The sequence below is a fragment of the Ambystoma mexicanum genome, chromosome 2q, assembly GCF_040938575.1.
Source record: "Ambystoma mexicanum isolate Mex_15411 chromosome 2q, UKY_AmexF1_1, whole genome shotgun sequence".
Classification (NCBI taxonomy): domain Eukaryota; kingdom Metazoa; phylum Chordata; class Amphibia; order Caudata; family Ambystomatidae; genus Ambystoma; species Ambystoma mexicanum.
In genome coordinates this window covers 850538568-850563405 of record NC_090924.1, presented here as the reverse complement: position 1 = coordinate 850563405, position 24838 = coordinate 850538568, and the positions used below count along the sequence as shown (strand labels likewise).

Sequence of the window (24838 nt, the reverse complement as noted above, 5' to 3'; positions counted from 1 at the left end):
AAAACCGAATGTGCCCTAAACATAGGACTTCTACCTCTGTTGCTGTCCCTACTAACTTCGACAATGCTAGACAATAAGTTGACAGTATTTTGACAATACTCCACTATACTAAACAATACTCCACATTAATCAATACCCTCCTTCACACCCACAGTTGCTGTTAGACTGGGTCAGTACTTGGCAAGTTCAAACTGCGGTTCGTTACAAGAAAACTAACCGGGATCCGCACAGGAACAGAAAATACCTATGCACATCTCGCTCTTCCTCAGCTCGCAGGCCGGTTTTACTTCTGCATGGCATCAGTACTTCGTCACATCTTGGGCCCCTCTCCAGAAAATCTATTGGGCCAAGTGATTGGCTATTGAGTATTCTATTACCTATCTTTGACATTGTAGATGTTGTTCTACTGGCCCTCGCATGTCAAGTGGCTGGCCGGTCCCGTCACCATGACGTTTAACTTCTACATTGTTGCAGAGTAATGGTCTCATCATTGGCCCATGTCCCCCTTCCATCCACCCCTGGATACTAAACTGTCGCCCCCATCCCTGGGATTTGAACTAGCTCACAGCACCCTGTGCACCTCTTCAAGGTGATGGGAATGGTTGTGTTTGCATTGTAACTTGTGTGTACGTCCTTTTGCTCTTGAGAATGTGCCTCTGATGTTGCAACAAACCTCGCTGTCTGCGCTTGTTTTCAGCTGGGAGCGACTCTTCCTCACCGTCAATCGCGGTCCATTGTCTGCTTCGGCTGCATCACGTGTTCAAAGACCATGATTTTGAGCTGTGCAGCTCTGAATTATGAGGATTTATTGGCATTTCCTGCAGCTGGTGCCTTTGTTGTCTGGGGATTGGAATGTCATCGGTATCTCTTGACCTTGGTTGCGGGTCCTGTCTCTCACTTCTTGCGGTCCAGCCTGAATCAGCTCACCTTGTCTCTTGCTCAGAGGCCTGCTGTAATTTTCCTAAACCTTATAATGCGGTTTCTACATTGTCCATTCTGTACTACATTTCCATAGGTTAGTCACACTTGGCTCTGTCGGGTCCCATAGGTGCTCCTGCAGTTCCACAGGATTAGTCATGTTTAAGCATCTGCAAGCTTGCTCAGGATCTCCTGTCTTGCGGTTTCTGCATTGCTACATATGGCTAATGGCAAAATAATAAAAACAATGACAGTATGTATCTTTCCTCTAACTATAGAACTGTACGCTCGTATTCTTCATGTATTCAACTGCATGTTTGTCTCCCGCTGTGCGGATGGCACGTGTGCTCCTTGTCTAACACTGCTATGTCGTGGTGTCTCTAACAAAATCAACATGGCTTCTTGGTGTTTAGTGCCAGCTGTGCATAAAGGTGTCTCTGATCGTGGTCTGTGGCTCTTCATCCACTCATGGATAGATCTGTATGTCCCTTGATCGGTATGGCTGGCTGAAGGGATACCTCTCAATGTACTTGTCAATCATGGGTCCATTGGGAATTCGTTCAAAATGGAATGGGTGATTGCTTTGTTTTCTGGCCTTCTTCCTTTTCATGAATTTTAGTAGAGGGCTGGGGGGCGGTGGCAGGCATCACCAACCCTCTTCACACCTAATGACTACTTCACAAGTCTGCACTGCCTCTTCGGCTTGTTCTACATGGCTGCACACTCCCCTTGCTTCGTGTATCTGCACTCTTTCTGTATGCAAGCCCATTTCTACTGACTGTATTAGCTGCAATCTCTAATACACTGGTCTTACCCCCCTCTTCTCTTAGCTGCAAGCGTTCAGCTGTTATTTCTATGCTGCTGACTGCTAGACCCCCTTCCACCTTGTTTCTTTCCCTATGCCCACAAACCTAATGAAATGCAATGATAATCCAACGCACTCACAAGAGAGCTTTATCTTTTCTGTAATGCTTAGGATGATAATTTGGTTGACACTGGATACAGATCACGTGCAGACTTATAGGGATCTCTCACCATTGCAACCCCCTGGCTCTATACTGGCTAAGGGATTGCATAATTTAAACATACAATGGAAACCACGGCTAAAATGGCCTCCAAATAATGGAAACCAAGGCTAAAATAGTCTCCAATCATGTTTGAGACCTACTTCTTGCACGGTGCATTCTGTTTGAATTCAGTTCTATGACTGGTCCTTGGTAGAGTGTAACCTTTCATGCTCTATGCACAAGAAGTGATCAACCATAGTTCGATCTGTAGTGGGACGGATCAATCCGCAAAAATTGCTTACTCTGTTTTGTGTGATTGATTCATGACCATCCCTTCTATCTATGATTTGTAAAGCACTTTGTTGATTACTGAAGCTAATTATGCGCTCCATAAATCCCCTAATATGATTATCCATATATTTAGCACTGTGCTCTGTACACAGATACACCCCTGGGTATACATGTTAAGCTAGTTGTCTTTGTAATTCCCAATAACTAAGACTTATTACCAGCTTGTATAGCTTCCTTGATGGGAATTCCTGATGAGAAATATTTAAAGCTCCTTACTCAAAACCTAGATTTCTGGCTAATGCTTGAGATAATTTTGTCAGACAGTTTGAGCCCGTAATGAGGATTCAGATCGTTTCTGGACCTTATTGATTTTTGAACTTCAGCATTTCTTGTTGTATTTAGGAAACGTTACCCTAAAGAAGAGTTTTTTTGCAGGTAGTTCAGAATATTAGACCAAGTATAACAATCGAACTGCGACACACACAAACGATTTCTGCCACAAAGTAAAAGTGTACAGTTATTTAATCAATGCCATGAACAGCCTGACATGTGTTTCGAGCGTAGCTCTTCCTCTGAGGCACGTATTCTGCGAGAGCTGCTCAAATTATGTACTAGATCTATCTGAATTGGCTCTGCGCATTCTGGTTCAGAAGAGATTTCTGATAGGAGGCTCTTGTTAGACGTTGGCCGAGTGGAGCGGCGCTGCCTACGTCTATGTTGGCCACCCCTGTTGCCCCTTGGTTTGGCCCTGGGATTGTAGTACTGGCAACAGGTGGTAGACGAAACCTGACCTGTTTTCTTATAGCTTCTTGTCTGTTGCCCTTTTTGAACCGCCTGATTTGTTCTAAAAAAGGTGCAGGGATCGGGGGTTCTGGTGAATCCACAGAATCTCCTTCTTCCCCATTAGCAAGCTTGTCTTCGAGTGGTGCAGTTTCATCCGAAGTCTTCTTATTAGACCCCTCTGTCACTATCTATATCGGAACTGACAGTAGATGATGATGCACTACTTGAGCGAGATCGTGAGACATCATCAAATTTTGGCTGGTAGGTGTATACACGATTATCTCTATAATCCCCATCATCTCTGGAGAATTTCCTGGATTTTCTCATTTTTACTTCATCCTGATGTTTCCTCAATATGTTATACATGGTTTTGAAATTCTTATCAATAGTGGCACTAGGTGCGTCATAGAGCGCAATTTCATTTTTGAGTTCGTCAATTTCTTTAACAATACGAGCCTGCTCCCTTTCTGTATAATAAGTAGTTGCATCATTTTGTTGGAACTGGAGGTCAGGTTAGTTTCCCACTCAGTTGCTAATTCACTATCTTGAGGATCCTCAGTCAGGTAGGATAAGTACAGCACAGCATACCATACCTTAATCTCCAAAAATCCATTCTCACTAAACCATGGCTAGTGGGGAGTGTGGAAAGCTTGATCCATTTGAAAGGCCAATGCAAACTGAATGATGTATCGCGTACCAGCTTTATTGGTGTTTTGTGACATGCTAGATCCTGAAATGGGAAAGGCTGGAAGTCTGTACTTTGAGACTGCAGTAAAACATAAAAATGAGTTAGTCTAGGAGCAGTGGAGCAAAGCATGTGAATTTTGATTGCCATGGCTCCTTAACTGGTCACATTTGAAATATGAGCGATAGTACCTCACATGCAAGCTCCAAAGCCATGCTAATGCCATGGATCCACACCTAGTGAATAGAAGTAATTTTGGAAAATGACTCCAATTGGTGTGGGAGGTGGTAGAGATTAAATGAAGTGACTGGAAAATTGAAGAGCTTGAAATAGGAACATCCTAATAGCCGGCCAAAGATTAAAAATGTGTTAAGCCTGGCTCTCCTCTCCTTGACCAAATGCCTCAACTTACTTGGCTTCCCTCCGTCGCCTAAAGGATTACAAGTAGACGACAAACCAACTCAGTAAACATTGTTGGGAAGACATGGAATTTAGACAAACTTTCAAGGGGGAAAAATTAATGGAGTAAAACACTTTAATCCTATAGAGAATATCACCCAAAGTTCCATGGATGGACAGTCTTCCATTTGCGGTAAAGAATTCCAGACTGGAGCCTAGCCCCCCTTCTCTGAGCAAGTTGCAGTACAAAATAATGTGGTAACGTGAAGAGAATGTTTCAATAATGTGAAATTGGGAGAAGGAGCCTAAACATGCATAATACATTTCTTGTGGCTTTGTAGGTCTGCATCCTTTTTAGTAACCCATCCTCGAATGTAATGTTCCAATGCTTGTCCTGACTCGTTTAGTTCAGGGACCGAGGAACAAGGCGCAATGTTTTTTAATTTGAACCCAATGATGTTTAATTGATCCACAATTGAGATCCAATTGCGTCCTCCAGAAGAGGCTGATGTTGAGGGATGAAGATATCATGAGTTCCAATAACCTATCTGCTTCGGGGGCAGTGGGAGGTGATAAAATAATCTCCCAGGAATGCAACCACTCCCTGCCTTTTGCAACTCCATTGATGTAGTTCTTCGTGAGAAGGAACTGAGAGCGCCATCCTTTTGGGTTGTATCTGAAAGATGTTCATTTAGAACACTTGCTTATTTTCGTACTGCAATAGTTTTAAGAAGACTCGTTCAAAACCCTTTCCAACACATAGCATTTTGCCCTTTTTTTTATTTTTTGTGTGCAACTTGGAATTCTATAGTGATATAGTTTCTGAATTGCTGATATAGGGACATCATTGCCAAAGACCAATTTTTGGCATATGTCATTGCTTATGACAGAGTCTTTAAGTTCCCTTTCTCTAGAGTGAGTTTTGGGCTTCCATTGCTTCCAGGCGATATCGCTAATATTTTTTTTTTAATAACTGGCCTAATACCGTCCCTGATTTTGGTTTCTAAGCGCAGATCTGGGATTCGTACCTCTGTTGCTCTGTGTGGTCTTGCTTCCAAGACTAGCATGTTGCCCCTGTGCTATCCTCCATTCACAATACGAAAAGGCTGGTACTATGCCATGTACAAATCTCATCTATTGATTCCCGCTGCTTTTCTCTCAAATATTTAGATAGGTTTTCCAAGTTATCTTCAAACAAGTGATTACCTTTTTATTTAGTTAGTTTTGCTTGTTCAGTTCTTAAAATGTTTATTCTCCTGCCCTGCAAAAGCTTATGAGGATCAAAGCCTTGTTCCTTGGGGCCTCCAATTCGTTTTCAGTCTCCTTGGACCCCAGCTAGTCTCTCCCCATTCTGTGCCCTGCTGTCCCCTGTATATCCTTAAACCCCCCCTGTACATCCTCACCTGGCTGCTCTGCATATGCTCCCTCATCCAAACTCCTTCTCACTAGAACCCATGCCCTGCATTCTATCTCCATAGTTTGCTTTTTTAATTAAAATAAATGTAAGAGTCGAGCGGTTAAACACTTGAAGCTACCCTTGTTTTATGAAATTGTAATGGCTATTAACTAATGACAGTATATCCCCCCCTTTACAGGTCGTACCTGGTAGTAATGGCACATAGCCTGCTTTAAAGAGTGGACTATTAACCTGGACCATTACCGTCCGTTAATTGCCTTAGAAAACTAGTAATGGTCAACTTCATTATTTTCTGCTAGTATTTGCTGGTCGTTGGTGGACGTGGTCATATATGATGTAGCTTTATCTATTAAGTCGTGCCCAGAACCGTCAATAGATCTGACCAGATAGGTTTCCGATTTCTGCAAGCCCCAGATAGTCTTCAATTTTCCACGCTATAGTATACGTGTTGGGACTTCACTATTCAACACATTTATTTGTTTTCTTATTAGATGCTTATACAATAAGTACATTCTGTTTCAAAGCGCCCACAGGGCAACCAGGAGATCTCCTACGTTTTTGGTTAAGAATTAGTAGCATCTGAGAAAAATTAACTCGTACTGCTATCTTAATTTCCAGATGTTTTCCTTTATCACAATGGCAAAATGTTTGTCCTCGTGCTATTCGCAGTATATTGCTTGTATCCTGAATAATCCTGTTGATCTGACAATTCATTGCTGTCATTTTTGCGTTTGGACAGTAATTACTTGTCTTGACTCAATGAATGTAGACTGAACACAAAATCCTGCTATCACACTCCAGGAGAACTCCCATCTGAACCTATTGAATGCTTTGTCAACATCCATGAAAGTTCGGGCCAGCTGCGAGTCCTGGCCTGCAAAGTTGTTTCATGTATATCCTTATTAATTTGGACAGTTCTTACCTTCCCTGGTCAAAATATATATGGGTCTGGGTGAATAATGTACCGCTGGAGTTGCATAGCAGTTTCAATGGCTACACTCTCTGGTGCTATCTTTCTTGATGGAGGCCAGAGTTTGTCAAGCTACAGTCCGCCCTGAGGCCTACCTGTGTGCTTCTGCTCCGGCTGCCATTTTATGCTGCTTCCCGCTGCACTTCTCCATCCTCTGCATAGCTACGGTCCTGCTTCTGCGCAAGCTACACTCTTGGCTCCTTCATCTTGTGCATGTCACTGACCTCATTGCAACGCCAGTAACGCTACTGCCACACACCTCATCTCACTATTGTTACCCCCGGGGCCTACCTTTTCGTATGCAGTCTGTCCTACGGTGGGTGGGGGGTACTAATGGCTTTGTAGCCCTCCTACCTTTGGTCGTTATGGCCCTGAATGTTCGCCGGTACAGCTCGCTGGGCTGCAAAGCTTAATTTGCTCATAGATTTCGCTATAGACCTCATGTAACTGCAATTATACGAAAAAAGTCTGATAAAGGCCTCATTCAAAACATTGTGGCTTGACCAGCAGCCTGGCAAGCATCACATTAACCATGGTCTTCAGCTGTGTATAGGCAGAGAGGAATATGTGCAATTCAAATTCCCAAACTCTACCGTTTGTGTTTCTTTGACAATAGCCTGTGGTATTTCAGTTGCTAAAGTGGCTTGTTTGGATGTCCATTGCCCAGGCAGATCTATTAAACTATGGACATATTTTATCTTTGCTAAAACATCTATTTTCACAAACCCTCCTGGATGCTTCTATGGTGATCGCTCCTTATTCAGAACAATCTTACTCCACACATGGACATTGGTCAATCACGTGTATTTATTTTCACCTGTTACATATCAGTCATGTGTTAGTACATTTCTGACCCTGATGTTTCAAACCAATCCTTCGTTCTCAGATCTTTTAAGGCATGTAACCATAGCAATAGCTTTCCTACACCTCGGCATCATCCGGGTCTATTACTATTTTCCATGACTTGTGTTTATAAATTATCCTTCATTTTGATGAAAATGTTGAAACATTTTGTACAAACACAGCCACTTTGCTCACAGCCTTGCTATTGCATGCCTCTGGCCCCTCTCTTCTTCAGTCTTTTTTCAGTTGATGTCATTTTTTGCACTGTTACATGAAATGAGGTTCTCCCCTAAACCCTTGTCTGCCAAATATTTTTACAATTTGTCCGGTTATGGTTTGCAGTGCCCTGCTTTCAGTGATTCAACTTTTGTATGCATTGACATTTTACCAGGCATTAGTTAGTCCGTTATAACTGAAATTTGCTGTGGTACTTACACCTGCTTCATATGACCTGTGTTGCCATAAAAAGTACAAGCACAAAATTACTCAATTTCCAAGCATTGTCACCAAATTATCAAACTGCCTGCGTTTTGTGCTTAAGCAGATACCTGGTTAAGGCAGACCACCACAAGAAATACTTGAGTACTGGACTTTAATTGCTTGCCGGTGATTTGAGCAACACTTGGTCTCCACATCTCGGAGCGTGGTGAGTTGTTTACAAGTGAGAGGTACTTGGTTTCTGGGAGTATTTGCATTGGTATTAGGCCCCGAGCCCCTCTTTGTGGTCCCTTTGCCTCCGTTCCCCTACATGCTCCCTCTTCCTGTTTCCGCGGTCCTCCCACCCCACACCCCGACCCACCTACCCCCCCCCCCCCTCCCATTGGCTCTTCCTACTGATCTTAACTGACCCTCCCAGTGCAGCCCTCTACCTGGCAGCCTCCTTTGGCTAAGGACCCTGAGGCAAAGGACGGCTCCTACAAAGATGGCTCCAGATCATATCTGCAGGTATCCACAGGAGAAGCAGGAAGCCACCACACACACACACACACACCATAAAGTTAAGTGTGGCAAGAGTAGGGACTGAAGCAATTACTTCACGCCAGACAGCCCTGCCCCTCAATCGTACAAACCCTACTCTTTTAGTGCGGCCTGTAATAGTCTGTTAAATACTGAATTTAGAAAGCGTGCCCAACCACATTGTGTGCCCTAATAGTTTAACTGTGGTCTAGTTCAATTTAGAAAGTGTGCCCTAATAGCGACACTGTGGTCTAGTTCAATTTAGAAAGTGTGCCTAATAGCGTCACTGTGGAAAGTGTGAATAATTATCATTCTGTGGTATAATCGACCTTTAAAGTGTGAATAACATCAACCTGTGCTACAACCGGATTGGAAAGTGTGCCTAACTGTTGTAAAGATAACTGGAAAGTGTGACCAATATCTTCCTGTGGTATAGTTTAACTAACTTAGAAGATGAATAATATCACCCTGTGCTACAGCTGAATTAGAAAGTGTCTCCTAACTGTGGTATTGGTAAGCTTAGGTGTGAATAATATTTAGTATAGTCCAACTTAGAAAAATGTAATAATCTCACCCTGTGGTCCACTTGAACTTTGAAGGTGTGAATAACCTGGTATAGTTAGGTGGTGTGAGTAATATCCTGTGGTATAACTGAACCTTGACAGTGTGAATAATATCTTACTGTGGTATAATTGCATTTAGAAGGTGTGAACAGTATCATCCTGTGATGCAGCCGAATTAGAAAGTGTGCCTAACTGTGGTATAGGTAAACTTAGAAAGTGCAAATGATACCTTCCTGTGGCACAGCTGAACTTAGAAACTGTCCATATCTGTGGTATAAGTAAACTTAGAAGGTGTGAATAATTAACATCCTGTGATATAGTTGATCCTGGAAAGTGTGAACAAAATCATCCTATGCCAACTGTAACATAGTTCAAACTTAGCCATGCCATGAGGCCACCAGACCCACCAAGGTCTGCAGAAAGAGACCTGCTCGCACCCGCCTCCCTTCACTCTCGCCCTACTTCCCTTCCCCCACTTCCCAAACCATCCCTCCCTCCACCACATCCTCAGCCCACTCCCTATCCAACTCCCAAGACAGAAGAACCAACACATCCCAAACCAGCCCACCCGCCACCACACACACACTCAGCCCACTTGCTGCCCAACCCTCAAGCCCGAGGAACCATCCCATCCCAAGCCAGCCCACCCTCCACCTCGCCCCATCCCCTATCAAAACACCAAGCCAGAGGAGCCCGATGGCGAGCCAACCATCCTAAGACCCCTGTTCCTCCCATCCGCGACACCCACCCACTATCATCATGCCCACACCTACTGCCCCCCAACTAACAGCCCGCCTAGCTTCCCAGACACCCCCATCCCCACAACCACCCCCTCCCTCTCAACTCCCCCAAACAGCCTCATCTGACCCCACTCCTTACCAGACCTAAAAACTGCACCTCTTGCCCTGGCAAGAACAGTATCCGCCTCCCTTTCACCCTCCGACCCCCCCCCCACACCCTCTCTCTCACACCATAACAAAAACCCTGAAAAGAAAATGTACCTGGTCTCCCTCAATCTCTCATTACTCCTCGCCAATCCTGTCTCGACCCACCACCTCATTTTCCGAATCTCTCATCTCTCATCACCACCCTCACCCTGACTGAAACCCCTCTACCTTGTATTCTCACTGACCACAACTGGAACCCCTAACCCCCTACACCCCATCTTCAAGTCCCTTGACCCAAATGCAACCAACCTCACACACTCGTCCAACCCCACCCCCCAACACCCACCACCTCGACTGCCCGCCTACTCTTTCCATCAACTACCCCGCCTCAAACCGCAATTTCCACTCTCCCCTCACCACCCCTCCCACCCACTCCCCGTCTCCTCCCATCCTCCACCTCTGCAACCTCCACATCATCCTCCTGTACCGAAGTAAGATGCATCCTGTTTAATGCATGATCTGAAGCAAGAAACGGACACAGCATCTTTGACCTCCTTGTCTCAGACAAACCAGACTTGGTCTTTATCACGGAAACCTGGTTCTCCAAGGACTTTGCCCCCATCGCCAATGAAGCCTTCCCTCCCAGACTACTTCCTCACCCCACTCAACCGACCCTCTAGTGGAGGAGTAGCAATAGCCTTCAAGTCATACTTCTCTGCCTCAATCGACAGCCAGCCAACCATCCCCTCCTGCGAATCGCTTCTAGTCAAACTATACCTCGCCCCAACGTTCTCACACAGCTTCTTACTCCTCTACAGACCCCCAGGCTATGACAGACACTTCTCAAGCAACCTCTGTGATTTGATAGCCACCATCCAATTAAACCATCCCACCCTCACTCTTCTAGGAGATTTCAATATCAGGATTGACATCCCCACCAACCCTATGACCCACTCTCTGATCGACTGCCTAGATGTGATTAACCTCCATACTCACATAAACTGCCCAACTCACTACAAAGGACACACCCTTGATGCCATTTTCAGCTCCCACGACTAGATACACCTAAACCCACCCCACCCCTATCATCTGGTCTGATCACCTCATTGTCCCTTTCAACATCCACTCACCCGCCCAGCTCCCCTCACCCAAACCAGAACCTCCAAATCCACGCAAATGCTGGAATAAAAAGTAAAAATCTTTCCCGACCTAGCCGAGGTGCTCCTTCAGTCTCCTCCGCCTACCTCCACACGCGATGAACACTTAACCTCCGACGCCTTTGACTCATGGCTCAATACCTCATTAATCCCGCTCACCCCCACTTGCCAATCATCCGCTCGCCATGGCCTTTTTCCAAGATGGTTTACACCAGAACTGAAGACCACAAAACAACTATATAAATCCCTCGAACACAAATGGCGGAAAGATAAAACCACCCTGAGCAGATCCACCTTGGCCCGGCACCATCGCCACTACAAAGCCGAAATCCGGAAAGCAAAAAAAGCCCATTACAACTCTCGAATCCTGAACTGTGAATACCTCGGCAAGGAACTCCACAAAATCATCTCTGAACTCGCCAAACCATTGTGTACCACCACCCAATCGACCCCTTCTCAATCTCTTTGCGACACGCTCTCTCTCCACTTCTACACCATTGCTCTCGAAAGAACAAATTCTCTAACCTACAAACTGGTCCTCTTACACCCACCACACAATCCACCCAACCCACCTGCCAACCCACCGCCTGCAACTCCAACCCACCCGACATTAGACTCTTTGACACCAATATCAAGGGACCAATTTCTCAAACTTCTCTCCGCCCGGAAACCATCTGGCTCCCCGCTAGACCCCTGCCCAGCCTGAACCCTCGAAGAAATATTTGCATCTACCTGTGCAGGAGAATATGTGAGAACCATCATAAATGACTCCCTCTCCTCTGGAATTTTTCCTGACGCGTTCAAAACTGCTCATGTCAAGCTCCTTCTAAAAAATAAAAAGAACCTTCTCTGGACCCCAAAGTCTACCGCCCATCAACACCAGGTTCATTGCTAAACTCATTGACCGAACCGCTTACTCCCAACTAAATGCCTTTGTCGAAGCCAACAATCTCGTAGACCCCACTCAATCAGGTTTCAGACCCTGACACGGAACCGAAACCACCCTGACCTCAATCTGGGATGAGCTCAAAAACACTGCAGACTGTTTGTTTTGTTTGTTTGTTTATTTATTTTGTATAGCGCTCCTGACCCAGAGGTATATGGGCGCTTAAGCATCAAGCTACAGGCATAGGTAAGAATATGGGATGCGCTGCACTAATCCTTCTCGACCTATCTGCCGACTTTGACGCAATCAATCACTAAATCCACCTCGACCGCCTCCACTCCCTAGGAATCCGTGGAAATGCTCTAAAGTGGATAGCATCCTTCCTCAACAATAGGAACCAAATAACCTTACTCTCCTACTTTGCTTCCGCCGCCCGACCAGTCAATACCCGAGTTCCACAAGGAGCATGCCCATCAGCCCTCCTGTTCAACCTGTAGATGTCCACCCTCCCGCGAATAATCTGCTTGCACAATATCCTGTGCTACAACTATGCCGATGTCACCCAACTAATCCTAAAACTCCATAACTCAATACCCAGCCGCCGGCCCGACCTTGCTGTCTGCCTCCTTGACATTGATCACTGGATGTCCACAAACCACCTTCTTTTAAACCCCACCAAAACTGAAATCGTGGTGTCTGGCAACACTGAACTTCTCCCGCACCCTCTACCCTGGCCATCATCCATGGCCAATTCCCTGACAACCTCGTCCTCAGTAAAAAAAAAAAACTTGGAGACACTCTGGACTCTGACCTTACCCTCTCGCACCAAGTCAACAACATCTCTAAGTCCTGCCACTACCACCTCAAAACTCTTAGGCACATTTTTCCATACCTCTCCTTTCCCAACAGACTTGCTGCGGTCCAATCAATTGTAATGTGAAGACTGGACTATGCTAACCCCCTCTACCTCGGAGTCCAAGCATACCACCTGACTAAACTACAAAGAGCACAAAATGCTGCAGCCAAACTGCTACTAGCACTTGGCCCAAGAGATCACACCTCCCCAGCTCTCAGAACTCTCCACTGGCTCCCGGTTGCTCAAAGGGTGACCTTCAAAACCTTATGCATCTCTCACCGCGCAATGCATAAAACCGGACCTCAATACCTTCAAGACAAACTAAAACCTTACCATCCACCGCGCACTCTTATCAAGCTCTGCCCGCCTCCTAGTAATACCAAAAACCAACACAGTCAGGATAGGTGGATCATCATTCTCAGCCTTGTGCCCCACTCTGTGGAACTCACTTCCACCCCACATCCGACTCACCGAAGATATCATGGCTTTTTGCACATTACTGAAAACGTGGGTCTTCCCTTAAAATCGACTCTTGGCACAAACAGTATAAACAGAAACCCAAGGTTGCTGAATCAAAAATAGCAATCCAGTATAGAGACCTGACCGAAAAAAAATGGAAAACTAAAACAGCCAGTGTAAATAAAACGGATAAACTGAGTAGAACAAATGAAGTGGATGAAAGGGATGAATGGATGAAACGGATCGAGCAAATGAAGTGGATGGAGCACACTAAACAGATGGGTAGGATGAAATGGATCTACGAAATGGATAGACTAGTTTATGTGGATAAGGATTGAGTGAGGGAATGGATGGAAAGACTAGTAAATTAAATGATGAACCAGACGAAATGTATGAACAGACGAAGTGGAATGAATGGACAGAGTGAATAAAATGGATAGAAAAGATGGTACAGATGGAATGCTCGTTCTCAAGCGCCTTACTGATAACCACCACATCGCAATACCACGCTTGCTCTCTCCTATACAGCACCACTCAACTAGAACACAGTGATACTATGACACATTCAGTATAGCTGTTATCATACTAACACCCGCCACATACTCCTCATCATCCTAATTAAACACAGCCAGCTGAGCACACACAGCCAGGTTAAGCGTTCTCCTCGAGCCTAACGCAGCCACAAATCAGTCTGGGTGTCTACCCCCCAGAGTGAACATATACCTGAACTCCCAACCACCACACCTACTACTAAGAAGCAGCTATCGTGCAATTGCCACACCGACTGCACACGCATCCGGTGCACCCACGCACTTTATGACCCACTCTCTCAACTGACTTCAACTACAGTTCCCGAGGGCGTTCAACCTACCAGCGCTTTGAGATCATACCAGTGATGCATAAGGCGCAATATAAATGCAAAATAATATAAAACAACATAACATAAATAAACGAAGCATGTTGCAAATCTTCAGAATGTCCCTCATTTTATTTTTTTAATTTCTTTGACTGGCTAGTAGCTTGCAACTTGAAATGTGCCCCCCTTTCTTACAGCATGGTACTCCAGAAATTCGTGCTGCACACCCTATTCAGTTTAATCCCTTTGTCAGACCCACAAAGCACGCTCTGCCCGTCTCCTTAAGATCAACCAGCACCATAATGTTGGAGAATGAAGCTTGCCAGCAAATTCCAAAGCAATACATTCTCATGCCATGGAATTGCGAATTGGAGGTCTGCAGCGAGAAAATGGCTTTATGGATGCAGCTCATTTCCATGGTGTGTTCTGTAAGGAGACACTACTTTGCATGCCGAAGGTTCTATAAGCATTTACTGCTTTGAAGTTAGCACTAAAAGTAGACTTAGGAAAGAGTCTAGTCCATCTCCTCAGACCGCTAGCATGTCCATGATATTAACAACTGTTACTTGCCAAACCAGTTGGCCCTTAGGAAAGAGCCACATAGGATTGGCTTTACTTTCCTGGTCAGTCTGATAACTGCTTGAAGCATTCACTGAGATGTGTGGTCATCCTGAAGGTTAAACTGTTGCATGAAGTCGGAGCCAATTCAGTCTTTCAATCATCTGACTTAAATGCAGTAGTGTGGGAATACTGGGTTACGGATGTTGGTATTCTGACACTGTACACCTCGTATTGTTCGCAGTAGATCACTACCATTAGAATTGGGACACCTATACCCGAGTGCCATGATTGAGACTGAACCTACTTTACGATTATAAGATTTTGAAGCTTGAAAGTCTCACCAAACTAACCAAGGCAATGGTTTGAAAAAAAATACCTTTTTTAAGTAAATATATAAATCGTATTATTTTCTGGTTCTGGGTAACGATCAGTTGATTTTTCTCCTATATTAAAATTACGTATTGATGAAGGTCCATGGAATTTTAAAGAATAAAATCTCCTTTGGATAAGGTTGGACTAATGCTCTTTTGTAATTGTCGTTTTGCTGCTAGGAGGTGAAGTAAGAGTGATCGCCTTCATTCAAGGTACATGGTGTTTACATGCACAACCAAAGCAAATGTACTGGATTTGCTAAAAGATGGAAAAATGTGTTGTATTAAGGGACTAAAACGCGTAATGATGTAATGTTCAGCTAACTTGTCCCTCGTGCAGAAATGGTGCTAAGAAAATGTTAATTTATTCAAATGTGACTTTGCTGATAATTCATAAACACTTCATGTTGCATTCCAAACCTCTCCAGAGAACAGATCATGTTGTACTGATGTTATTTGGGTATAGATTGTGTGTGAGTGTTTGTCATCCCTCGTCTTGGCTCCAACATTTACTTGGTAACAAAATTCGGCAACAACCTAATACACACCTGTACATTGTGATGGCGGGAGAGAGAAGAGTGATGCATATGGTTGGGAACTTGCCTAGATTACTGGTGGCTATGACACTGTACGCTACCATATATTTGTGCTGTAGTCCCACTCTGTTCCTTTCACTATTTCTTTTGCAGTCTCCTGTGATCTGCAGGTGTCTGCTTCCATGTGCAATTGTCTGTTGGGAGAGGGGCTGGTTAATCTTTCCAGTTCCCCATGAATGTGTAAGGGAGAGGGACTAAGTCTAAAAGCTATCAAGTGATGGCAGAGCCGGGCTTTGGACAGGGCGTGCTTGGCGACCGCCTGGGTTGCTTTGGCATTTGACCCCTGCCACACCAGCTCGGGACAATCTTTTGAGCCCCCCCCCCCACCCTGCCCCTGAGTTGGTGTGGTCCACTTTCGGGAGCAGAGCACATTTAATAGGGCACGGCCTGCAATGCCGAGTGAAAAAATGTGGCACTCCCCGCCCCACGACTAGGGGGAGAGGAGAGGTGCCTAATTTTGGATTTGCTTCCCAGGGTGCTGCGGCTTCTAAGGCCGGCCCTGAGTAATAGTATCTCAAAAACAAAACATCCATGGGGAAACAGCATTTTATTTGGACAGACTATTCAAAACTTGTCCACATATTCTAGGACTGGAGTTTGTTTATATAACTCTACTAGTCCTAAAATAGGTTGGGAAGTGTGCTAAGTGGGTAAAAATAAAATCCCCAGCGATTTTTAATTTTATTTTTTAACTAGAATATTGCATGCAACCAGATTAAACGGGGGTGAGAATTGACCTGCTAAGAGTTGAAATGGATGGATTTCAGGTAGACGACCTGATGTCACAATCTAACACCACCCTAGAACAATGTCACCATACCACCACAGTATACACTTCATGAGAGGCACAATAACGCAAACACTTTTACAACCACTCCTCTCCTCCATCCCGCTCCCACCCAATAGGATAGCTCTTCATTCGAGGCCTGCAGTCAGTAACATTGAAAAGATTTGTATAGATTATTTTTACAATAGTAATGACTGTCTCTACCCTCGTCTGTACTTACATGGAATGGATGTGCAAAGATTATAAAATGTATGAAAAAAGAATGAGGGGGAAAAATGAGTTAGAAAAAGGGGGATGCTGCGATTATGAGGTGCTATGGGTTAGTGAGGCATGGTGATTTGGACCCCTATTTAAAAGAGAAAGTGAAAACAAATGGCAAATTTTGCTCTTTCAGGGAGCTGCAGAACATTGCAGGTCATAAAAATGACCTGCAACTGGTAGTGCACCTGCAGGAGTCCTAGTGGATGTTGTGAAAAACCAGAGGGTGTTTCACAACCTAGTCCCTGGGAATCCCATACTGAGGCGGCAGGGATAGGCCATCGCTTTTGGATCCCAACCCTCTGGGTGGACCAGCAAGGGAGGATCACCTGGCTAGGGTGTTCTTTGGGAGTCTGGGAGAAGCACCCAATGGCAAGACATGGTATCCCCCATTTTCCATATCCCATTTAACTCCTATTCTTTTATTTTGTATTGCATTATGGTTAGTTTATTACAAACCTTTCATTAAAAAAAAAGTTACAGGTAAAATCATCCATTTCATTTCATTGTTTCCCCATCTTCTATCCCCCCCGACGGACCAAAGGAATTAAACAAACTAAAGGAAACTTAATCTCTTATTTACAACATTAGAGCCTCCTCCATGAATTTCAGGGCTGCAAACCTCATTGATGGGTTCTCCTCAATTAACAACGTCCCAGCATTCGTCGGTCGGTGTTTTGAACCAATTTACAAAGGCACCCAAGTATTTTATACTCAGTGACATCAGAGTTGTACATTCCACCAGCAAATGCTTTGATGTTTCAACTATCTCCATCTTACAATGCCTACAGATTGGACTTAGTTCATCACATGGTCTTCTGTTGTTTACAACCTTTCTTGTCGGTAGGATGTTCAATCTCAAGAACGGGTCACAATACTTTTGACTTGGGAACTTGGAGAGGTAGGCCGGGACTTGATTGATGGCTCTATTTTCCTGTGCCGGGTTCACGGCAGAACCCCTATCCCTGTTTTTTTTTGGGGAACTTCAAATCCCATAATTCCTCCCCACCTTGTCTGGACAAAAGTACTGCACTAAGGAAGATGAGGAATGAAGTCAGAAGGATTACCTCCCTTGACTTGCATGGGCCCTGTTCCTGTAATGAGGCCAGGCACAGTCAGGCCCATAGCTCTAATAATGTACACCTGCCACTTGTCTCCCAGTGAAAATAAAAGGCGGCACGCACAGACACACTTTGAGCGAGGCTGGGTACGAGAAGGAACAGCTCTTCTGAGACCGATGCGAACCATGCTGTGGGAGTTAGAAGACCAACGGGCTGAGCAACAATTGAGAGGATCGAGAGACAGCCAGGCCAGATTTTCAAGCTTTCGGGAAGCTGTGAGTGTTTGAAAAGCTGAGCTGAGCACGCTGAGGAAAGAAACCTTCAAGGTGCTGGGAAATGGCCCATGACCCTCCCTGGTGAATGGTAGAGTTGGGGTGGAGCAGAGGAGGCATTGGTAACAGTTTTGAGCTGCGAGAAAAAGATGAAGGCCCGGAGCCCCCTTCGCTCGGGCCAATAACTTGGTCTGCCGGGCCATTAACCCTGCTTAACGCCACATTGTTGGCTCTTCAGCAATCCTCTGCACTAGAATTATCCTTAAGTTCTTAATTCTGTAAGGTTAGGGCTTCAATTGGCTTTGAAATATCTGCCACACATTTAATGGGTAAGACTTGTAGGTAATGCAGCTCTGATTGTCTAGCAAATAATTATCTGAAAGATCTAGCTGAGCTTCCAGAATAACATCACCTTTGTTAGAAGTTAAAACAACGGTAACCTGGCTATCCACCTGCTTATGCAAAATCTTGCACTTGGCGTACGGTGGCAACGGCGTCAGATGAGATTTTACTTTGTTCTATTTTGTTCACTTTTTAAAATGGAGCGTAAAACATAAACATACTTGGTCTCAATTAGGGTGTTTTTGTGCAGCAAAAAATATTTGATAACCGTTCTTTTGTAATCGAGATTTCCTTCTAGCTTGTACTTGCCATTAAGTACAATATTTACCTTTTTTATGTGGAAGGCCTTCGAAGGAGGCAACCCAATGGAACCTACTGCAATATACTGCTGTTTAAGTTTGTCTTATTCGCTTCAGCGGAGTATTACCGGTGGCATTCTCTTACACCCGTGGACTGTCCTCTGGAAGATCACTGCCCGAAATGCATGATAAATACTAAAGGCCATGGATCGCCCTATTGAATACAAGGTATAGACAAATGCCAGGATAGTGGTTAAGACTAAACATATTGTAGTCTTGAAAAACACCCAACTAGAGTGAAACACATGTCTGCTGGTAGATTGGGGTTCAGGATTCAATTTAGTCAGCAAGAAATGTTTAGAAATTCATAAATTGAAAGAAATTCACCTTCATAAATGGATATTTGCCATAGGAATTAACAATTAATCTGGGATCCAATTTTTAAAATGTACTTCTCAATGATTCTGACAACCTAGTTTTTAAATTCAATATGTGCTATAGCATTGATATGGAAATATGATAAGCCTTCATATTCTTTGTAGCCAATTTTGCTTCTATATAGGTATGGTGCAACCACAAATACATGCTCCCTGACACTTCATTTTAATTAATTCTGAAGGCTGATTTACTGATCAGCTGTGGTTTCAACTGGTTCTGTTTGACGATTTCATAATAACCAAACAATTCATGCCTAGCTGCAGCAGAATCTGGTATGTTTGCATTACAAAACCTCATTTTGCTATGCACACGGCCTCAGAAGCGCCAACTTTTTATGTAAAGTGTGTACACTAAACTCATTTTACTTGAAGGACAGAAATACTCGTCTATTCTTTATTATATACTTTAATAGTGCACACCTTAATCTGGAGCAATAGAGCGCTGTACAGGTCATAGAGCAAACACTGGTAGCAAGCCTTCATGTAAACATTAGTGATTATCCCACTACAAATCTAAATGGGGGGGGTGTGCACAAGATAGCTGGAGTCTAGGTTGCACTAAGGTGGTGGTGAAAATGGGACAATTGGAGTAGTTTGAGTTTGCTGATTGGTTGAGTAGAGCGTTGAACCTCTCCAAGTGCGTTTCGTCCAGCCACCTTTGAGTTGGGTTCCTGCATGGCTAGCTGTGGAGTGTGAATTTGGTGTTGGTAGGTCTTAAGCTTTTAAGTATGCATTTGTCTACAGTTTAATATTTTCAAGGTATGAAGTAAGGTGAGTGATGTATCTTGTGGTCTCTTTACCTTTTAAGTACAACTGTGTATTGTCTCTGTGTTGGAGAGAGACCGACCCACCCCACCCATTTGATCAGCCTGGTGCCTGAAGATAGGTAGGATGTGAACCATTTCAGGATGCGGTGTCGGAGGAACTGATCCTGTGCAAGGTGGGTGAATAGTGTGTGATGGGTGTCAATGTCGAGATGACCCAAGAGTCCCCTTTACCGATAATATAAAGGTCGTCGACCATCCCGGATGGTGGTGGTTTCAGTACTGCATTTGGGGTGGAATCCAGATTGCTACTCCGAGCGGGCTGAGGTGTGTTCGGAAGTATTGTGGCTGGAAAAGGTAGTTCATGTAAGAGGGCCGATGTAAAGAAGCGAGTGTTGAGGAGAGGTCCTCTGACAGGAGGGGATAGGAGACTGTCCAGGATTGAAAGGCCCATGTGGGATATAAGGGGGAATCTGAGGATGCGAAACCTGATGGTGTGGATCTTGTTTGACTTATTGATGGCCTTAACTTCTCGTGGAAGTCTGGTACTGCGGTCTGGTGTGGGGCTTGAGCTCCTTTCTCATGTCTGATAGTGGCACTATTCCTGTGGGGCATTTTCATTGGTGAACTCTGAGTTAACTGTAGTTTGTCATTATTCCTATAGATAGCGGGACTGCACCTTGTGATCTCTGGTAACCTCGGAGGGTATGGCCTGACTGGTGCAATTACATATTAGTGTTCTTTTGAGATGTTTCAGAAAGGATTCAGTTCTGTGAGGAGAGGGAAGCTGAGGGAGGTGGAGTTTTTGGTAAGGGGTCCTAAAACTATGCATCTGGACTAGATGTTTGAATTCCTAAATTGCAGGGGCTCCCCTCTAGTAGATGAAAGGAGGGAGCCCGCAAACGTGCAACTGCACGTGTCCTGAGGCTGTAATTGCGTAGCTTCCTGTACATTCGAGTAACCTGTAAAGAGGTGCAATACCAAACTGTCGACAGAGCAAGGCCCTTGTTGGCCTTTGGATGCTGCTGATTGGATCTTTTAACCCACTTATGACAACAGAATGACAGATTCTCTTTTCAGGAATGAAGGCCTGTCAGTGACTTGTGTGAGGTAGTTGATTCAGCAGGGTTTAACAAACCCACTGCATGTTTGCGAATACCATTCGATTGTGGAACTTGCGACTAGGCACACGGGCCCATTATTTTCTTGAGTTCTTCCTAACATGTGAATGCCGGGGCAGGAGTTTTTTCTCATGATCTTTGGGTCCAGCCCTGTCGGCGGGTTGCTGACTGGAGCAGTTCTGGAGTCTCTTCCCTGAGGCATTGCATTGCAGTATTAGTGTCCCGGATTAGAATGCAAAGCAGGGGGCTGATGTGGTGTTGGCATGCCCCACAGCTGGTCCTGGCATGGCAATGAGGATCCTCTAGGATGCATATGCTGAGGCGCTTACTGAAGTGACAGCAATGTTATTTGTCACCTAATCCAGCCATGGCAGTCACTGGTTTCGAGACACTGCTCTTGACATGCGTGACAAACCTGGATTTCTTGGCCATTCAGTCTGTATTTGATGTATAAAGGTTTGTGGTGTAATGTCCGCTCTGGAGGGAGTTGAGAGGAAGAGAATGTTGAGGTGTAAAACTGAGCTGCTCACCCTAAGTCCCAAATCCATCAATCAAATGAATGTTCAGACATATGTATGTCAAAACCATGAAGCTCCTGTTTGTCGATGCTGCCCAGTAGAGATCTATACAGCAGTGCGCGGCGGGTTCTTCCAATTGTTCCATTTGCAAAACATATTGCCCCATTAAGTTAACTGCATTGATGCACATAGTTTGGTACACCACATATATACTATCCTTTTCGTTATTCGGTTTCCCCAAATTTCGGTTCAAATATGTGGATTTTTTAAATATTGGCTGTCTACTTGTCTTCCATAAATGGCTCAGTGGATGAGCAAGGGGCTGGAATTGTGAAAGCCACACTCTGACAAGTTCCTTGTCAGGGACAAAATGTTTATGGATTAGTAATCCCCTAGGATAGTAGGTTGCATGTGTATTTTGTTTGTACTTTTAAAAGTACTCTCTTGGAACTATTTTGTACCATGGCTACCAAGACAGTTGGTGACTCAACTTCATGGCTCCAGGTACTGTGTACTCTGAAACTGCACTGGTTACCTAGCTACCCTCTCATCTCGGGCCCAGACCTGCACTGCCCCCGGGCAACCCCTGCACTCAGGGACTGTTCTGTATCCCCACAGCCCCTACTAGCACTGGGCACCTGATGTCTGCACTTACAAGTGCGGCCAGCTGGTGGCAGTGCAAGGGTATTAATTATTTATTGTGCTTATTTTCTTACTGTTATCCTATGTACTGCACTGTCCCCTCCGCTACCCCGCACTTTTCCCCTTCCCCTGCACTTGCGTGAGCTCAATGTCACCTGACCTAGTAGGATAACTGTCTGTCCTCCCTCTGTTTCCCCTCCCTTGCCTCGTCACACCTTGAAACGCGTATAGGCGCGTTATAAATGCCATATCATAGCATTGTTGGTGGGTGAATTCCTTTGCCAGTCTGGGTCTGGTTTTAAGTGTAAAAGCATACTCCTCCGCCTTCGCCCACGAAACATCCACACGCACCTGTCCCACAGTGAAGAAAATCAGGGTCGCTTCACTGTGTAGTAAGAGTAGTGCACTTAACAGCATGGTCATTTGTTTTATTCATAGCCTGGCAGCCATGAAAGGGTGTTGTGGGCTCTCCTGCCCTCCATTGTGCCTCATGCATGCAAAGTTACCCGCAACCTCCATACTACGTTTTCCTCTCTGGATATTACTTGAGGGTGCTTTCCTCTATGCTAGCAGAGGGTCCATGTACTGTGCTGCACCAGGTCTCCTATCTTCAGCGGTGTCATGTCCAAGTTTGGGATTGCCTTCACTCGGTGGTTCACATAGACTATTGCAATGAGACTCCTTTGCTGTTGGATCTGCATTTCAGCAGCAGTCACCCGTTCAAATGCATTGGACTGAAATCCGATCATGGGACCCACCACCGCATGAAACGGCCGTTTTCTGAGCAGAGAGGGTGCAACATTCTGGTGAATGTAAGGACTTTTTACGCTTGGTCATTTTTATAACGAAGTAATGCATTTTGCTTAATTGGCTAAGGGTGGAGTATGACGATGTGTTTTTTAAAAATGTTTTCTTTATTTCTCTTCGGGAGTGTTGAAACCGAGAGTAGGTTTCTGGGTGTGCAATTATTTGCAAGCGAGGGATCCTTAAGTATGGCTCTGTTCTCACTCGTTTACTTTAGATTTTATACAGGTGAAAGTGCTGCTGTCTGTTTAGCGAATTCGTACACGGCGTGGCAAAAACCTGTGAATATCTTATCTTTGGTTACATTCGTGGCCTTACTGTAAGGTAATCCCAAGCAAGCAACACTGTGCAGTTCGCTCCGGTCCGACACAACATTTTCATTTACACCAATGGCCACCATGGAGGTGGGCATTTTCTTGGATTACTATGGCTGCCACGGATAGAGAAAACAGACTACGTTTTTCAGTCTGCAGCAGCCTTTTTTTTTTTTTTTTTGTCTGCGAAAGGCAATTGCTTTCACAACCAAAACCCCCGCCCCCCAAAACATTAGTACCCCGGCACAGGGTACTAATGGCAATAAGCCCCTTGCCGGCAGGCCATTACCGCATAGGTAAATTCCCCCAGGGCATTGGTTAACTATGGGCCCTGGGGGGCATTACCTTATGCGGTAATGGCCTGCCGGCTCGGGCCTTACTGCCCGATTCACGCATCCCCTCAATTCTAATTAATTGCACATAATTAAGCACTTGAACAACGGGTCCTGCTAGAAAGGAAACAATTTGTGGTAATCGAGCACTTTTCATCCTTAAGCAGACCATATTCTTTTGGCTTACTGCACAAAAACCCAGACTCATTTAAAAGTGGAAAAGGTCGCTTTAATGTGACAGGCCAAAGCTTACAATTAAACGCTTACCTGGCTCCATGGCCTTACAGACTAACAAAATATTTAAACAACCAATTAACTAATTACACATTTTCATTTCCCCCAACAATTAAATAATTAACTAAAGCCATTTTCCCTAACTGTCCCTTGGACCCTACCATCTCCTTACCACTTTTTCAGGCGTCCCGCTTTCTCCCTGGGGCCATGCCCCTCCAGGCTCAATACCTGTTCCCCCGGGGTGGCCCGCTTGTGCAAACAGCACCACCCCATCCTTTCCCGTGTCATTCCCCCATTGTGCTTCCCTCCCCCCACATCAAAAGGGGCCATGCCCCTGGCACCAGAAAACCCTACCCCGAGGTGTTCTTTCTGCCCCCACCCCCCCACAACTTTACTTTATTTCCAACTCTTTAACCAATCTCCCAGCCAAGAGCCCAGGTCCGCTAAATAGTGATTGTTCCCATAAATCGACAAATGTACACCATCCTCCCTAAAGATCATAAAGCCCTCATACACTATTTCCTTATGTTCCATCACCTGCACCGCCACAGAGGCACAACAACTTCACCATTTCTCTGTTGATCCCCTTTCTAGCCCGCTCTATCGCTCCCTCGCTCCTCTCCACACTCTGCGCGGCAACAACTTAGTCCACAACACCTCTGCTTGAGGCCACATTTCCCGCACCCAGACTAAATCCCTTTTCATTTTCCTTAGCATGGCCAACCCCGTATCCCTTACCAGGTCATTCTCCCCAGCGTGAATAATGAACACCTCCGGCGCCCCGTAGCGTTCCCGCAACCCCGCCAACATAGGCAGCAACTGGTCCCAGCGCAGGCCCCCTAACCCTTGCCATCTTACCACCACATCCTTGTAGCTACACCCCAGTTGCCTGCCCATAACCCTTTTCTCCGCTTTTTTCCCAGCTCATTTAACAATTGAATGGCCGACAATCCACACTTGCGCCAACTCCGCCTCCTTTCGCACAGCATCTGAAAAATAAATTACAAAATTACTGCCACAATACATACAACCCCCACGCTGTTGTCAGCCAACTTCTGCCACCTTCCTTCAAAATTCCCCTTTATGGAACTCCCTGACATACCCCTTGTATCTCCCAGACCTCCAACGCCCCAAACTTTTCACCTTATCCTCCGAAAAACCCAACCTATTACCCTCCGATGCTGCGCCCAT

The 24838-nt window shown here is 45.0% G+C and overlaps 1 protein-coding gene across 5 annotated transcripts in view; it reads left to right on the top strand.

The window, feature by feature from the left end:
- SVIL (supervillin) overlaps nt 1-24838 on the top strand; it is a 950451-nt gene that overhangs the window by 125743 nt on the left and 799870 nt on the right. For 3 of the 5 annotated variants that reach the window (XM_069648082.1, XM_069648080.1, XM_069648083.1), the window contains exon 2: nt 15047-15079. The exons of the other annotated variants lie outside the window; for them this stretch is intronic. In XM_069648082.1, the coding sequence (XP_069504183.1) occupies nt 15047-15079 (33 nt within the window). The remainder of the gene's footprint in view (nt 1-15046; nt 15080-24838) is intronic. 5 annotated transcript variants of the gene reach the window in all.